Raw genomic sequence first — 3,731 nt, 5'->3', positions numbered from 1 at the left:
GGTTCTGTACAAGGGACTTCTTTTAATATGACACAAACAAGCCTAAAGGACTGTCATTATTAAGGTAGTTTCTTCACTACACTATAACATTAATGATTTACTGTTACATACTCACTGTTAGTACTATTGTAGTTCATCTGAGCCATACATTGATCCATTTGAAAAGGATTTCTTACTCATTCTGTTACATATCAAGTACAATGATTGATTTCCATTACAAACAGCCTTTGACTAGGGTTTATCAGGGAGGACCATTTTTGCCTGTCAGTTGTCTGTTATCCCCAATGTATCCTTCAGGAGAATGCTAAGGGTTTTGATAAGCAGTATGTTTTCCACAGCCTCCTACTGTTTCTTACTAACACACTTTTTGAGTTACCTGTTGCTTCTATTTGATTCCTACTACACTGAGCTTCAAGAACACCAAAACATATTTCAGAATATTGGGACATTCTTAAAAATGTTGGCACAGAAGAACAGACAATGTGGCAGTCCTTCTGAGCCACTGAACATTTTCTGTCAGAAGTTCATTCTGTGGCAAAATGGTCAAGACAATTGCAGACCATTCTCTATTTTCTATGCAGAGGCATTGTTCTCTGACATTGTGAGACGTCTCAAATTTATTAAGGTGAAGTTTCTTCTGTCAACTAGGTTGGTATTCGAATTTTATTATATTCTTGCAGGCACATTACCAAAATAAGGACCAGTTACCACAGGACGTACACAATGTGGAGTGGGGATACAAAAGGGCAAACAAGATTTGGGGTTAGCTACACAATCTCATTAAGGCAGAATATGCTAAAGACACAATCCAATCGGAAATAGTGGAATGATCCGTCCTTACCGTGTCATTCGCTCTGTCGCCGAGAAATTCCAATAATGGACCTTTGCAGGGAAATTGGCACCTTGCAGTGTGTGCTGGTCTTTCTTGGACATTGAAAGAAGGGGACACAATGTGAAATTGATTAATATTGTGTAGCAGTACAGAATATACGGGATTGAGGACTCTGAACAGCAAAAAATTGGAAATATGGATACGGATTCGTTGCAACTTGACCTACATCTCATAACCCCGGGCATACTCGGCTGCCAACACGCACAGACGCTTTACTGCAGATTCTTCGTTTATCCGTTCGAGTGTGTTTCTCCCCATTTTTTCCTCAAGGTTGTAGGGCGCCGATGGGTATTGATCCAAAACCGAGCGCTCAAATTCGGCGACGTCAATAGGAGGTGGGCGGAAGCCGAAGAGACTAAAGACATTACACGTTTCCGACTCCAGCTCCCTGCATTTCTGCATTCCAGGACACTTGTGCCATTCGCTATTGCCATAGTCAATGAACTTGAAGGAGCCATCACTGCAACGGACTATATTCCTTTCGTGTGTGTCGCCGTGGTAGGCTCCCATGATATGAAGACCCAAGAGAGCACGCAAAACCGATTTTCTGTGATCCACTTAACTAACGGGACTGTGCAGACCAGATAATTGACGTACTTCTCTTCCATTGGCAACTGGTCCACCTGCACTTGCAACGTGGGGCCCGCGTAATCCAGAATTAATGCGAATACGTCCTGTGGCTCACCTTGCCGCCGAAGTCGAAATAACCCGTAACAGGTAACCGTAAACTTTTCTAAAACCTCATCGTAACCGCCGGCACGTTTGGCCGATGCAAACAGGTAATACGACTTGTACTCTTTCTTTAGCTGCTCGGGGCTGTTAAAATATTGATCGTGGTCTTGCCACTCGTGATGCACGACTTTGATAATGTAATTTTGGCGACGGCAATCGTTAGCGCTGTGCAGTTCCGCCACATAGACAAGCCCTGCTGTGGCTCCTCCAACCTGATAAAGCACGTTTAGGTGAGCAGATGTCGGGAGTGGGGGGAACGGTGCTCGTGGGTCACGTTCAAATTCTACGGTGCCCAGAACAGGGAAGTTGGAACCTGGAGTAGCGCTGATTTTCTAGGCATAGTTAGGTTCATACGATGAACTGAGGCGTGAAACAAACTTACGATGACCGACATAGACCTAGTTATTCTTCGACCGATGGTCAAAAATTCCACGACAGTGCCTTAGAGAAATGTTCAGTCCTGCACGTGCTGGTTGAGGTGGTGTGTCCCTTGGCTTACCAAAGGGCCAACTTTTCCTGCCACTTGGGCGTTTCTTTGCCCCTGTACTTTTTTTTGTATTAGCACGCCTCCGCCCCCCTGATGCTGAACCCGGGGTAGACGTTGAACCTGTACGAGAACTGCCACTGGAATTGCGTGTGGAACTTGGACCTCGGCTACCACTAGACCCATAGGTATCACCGGGAGTATGGGGGCCTTGAGAGATGCCGACCCTGCTGATGTTTGCAAGTATCGCTCTTGCTACATCAAAATCATGATATTCTGCTAACCCAAGGTTGATCAAGGTCAAGGCAAGTAGAGCTCGGAACGGCTCCGTATTCAAATCCAGCTCTAGCCCCTCCGAAAACGAGAGGAAGACGCCCACGTCTAACCTGTGGATTCGGAAGAATCGGATTTTCGAAAAGCAACATACCCATATCCAATCCTGTTCCCAAAGAAGCATATAGTAAATGAGCTGAAACTCGTGGTCACTTTGCTAGTCTGGACTCTGTACCTTGGCCGAACACACAAACCTTATTAAAAACCTTTATGCCATTGCTTGTATTATCAGTCAGGTTGATACTGAAAACCTGACGGTTGAGCTCCGAGTCGAGTGCTCTCATAACATTTGGGTTTTTGCCTTCGCCTAAATGCACTACGTTCCCGTGTTCATCCTCAACCTTCATATCGACTCGCTCCTTAGAATTCCCTGTCGAAGCGTTTGTACCATGACTTGGAGGCATAGGCTCGGTCCTGGTTCTAATCCTTCTGCCAAACATTCTCCACGTTACAGACTTCACAGCGTGCAGCAGTGCTACGTCAATAAGGCGATTGCACTACGATGGGTTGGTGAGTGATAGTGGATTACAGGAACAAGAAATACTTACTACAACCTCATTGGACAAGGACTCCCACATATCGTATTGTATGCCATCCCTGTGCCGGACTTGGTCAGCAAACAAGCGAGAATAAATGCCATCCACCTCCTCGTCTGTGTAACCAGCACTGCCTTGTGGAGTTGCCTGAAGTAGAGTATCTCCCAGGGCAAGGTCGAGAGATTGTATGAGCCTTGTGTGCATCCCGCCATCAAACACAGCGATCGAAGGAGCTTGAACTTCGAGTCTATCTACATTCGAGCCCGAAACTAGGCTAGAAGAGGTACTGGTGCTAATGGGTTCATGCGGAGGTACGATGAACTTTGCATTCTCTTCGAACCAGAGTCTAGCTGGTCCTAAGGGCATGGTGAAGGAGTCGCCGAAAGCAGGTCGACCGACGATGCAATCAGATTGCAACGCACTTTCGATCGCCTTACAGCGTTTCCGGAAAATGATGACAGCGATCCGAGTTACGTCGTTTTTTTACCTCCTGCTCCATATAGTAGGAGGGCTATATATGGTATTATAGCACGTGACAAGCCTGTATTAGCAAGCAGTTCTCACCATTACTGCAGCCTTTGGGAAGACTAGTGAAACACTCTAAATCAAGAGATATGTAGTTGTATGTGAATTAATAGTGTGTTGAGAATGTTTGGAAGACCTTTTGTATTTCTTCAAGAAAGTTTTACAGTGTACAAAGAAATCTCTGTAGTGGTGGAACATCACGTGTAATACCACTATACATGGTAATCCT

At 45.4% G+C, this 3,731-nt stretch overlaps 1 protein-coding gene across 1 annotated transcript; it reads right to left on the bottom strand.

Moving 5' to 3' along the window:
- Window positions 1-947: 947 nt before the first annotated feature.
- FOMMEDRAFT_164784 (uncharacterized protein) lies at window positions 948-3,377 on the bottom strand. The gene is made up of 6 exons (XM_007261894.1): window positions 2,990-3,377; window positions 2,636-2,938; window positions 2,124-2,577; window positions 2,007-2,065; window positions 1,490-1,956; window positions 948-1,439 (listed from the first exon to the last, which is right to left on the bottom strand). Exons 1-6 carry the CDS (start codon window positions 3,341-3,343, stop codon window positions 1,055-1,057), a joined length of 2,022 nt encoding a protein of 673 aa, XP_007261956.1. The 5' UTR covers window positions 3,344-3,377; the 3' UTR covers window positions 948-1,054.
- Between the last annotated feature and the right edge of the window lie 354 nt (window positions 3,378-3,731).

This window comes from Fomitiporia mediterranea (genome assembly GCF_000271605.1).
Source record: "Fomitiporia mediterranea MF3/22 unplaced genomic scaffold FOMMEscaffold_1, whole genome shotgun sequence".
Lineage (NCBI taxonomy): Eukaryota > Fungi > Basidiomycota > Agaricomycetes > Hymenochaetales > Hymenochaetaceae > Fomitiporia > Fomitiporia mediterranea.
Note: the sequence above shows the minus strand (reverse complement) of the source record. Positions and strands in the feature narration are given on the sequence as shown.

Coding starts and splice junctions, on each gene's coding strand:
- FOMMEDRAFT_164784 (XM_007261894.1), bottom strand. CDS start 3,343: ATGCCCTTAGGACCAGCTAGACTCTGGTTCGAAGAGAATGCAAAGTTC. Junction 2,939..2,989: donor CCTTGTCCAATGAGGTTGTA/GTAAGTATTTCT, acceptor AACCCATCGTAG/TGCAATCGCCTTATTGACGT. Junction 2,066..2,123: donor CAGGAAAAGTTGGCCCTTTG/GTAAGCCAAGGG, acceptor CATTTCTCTAAG/GCACTGTCGTGGAATTTTTG.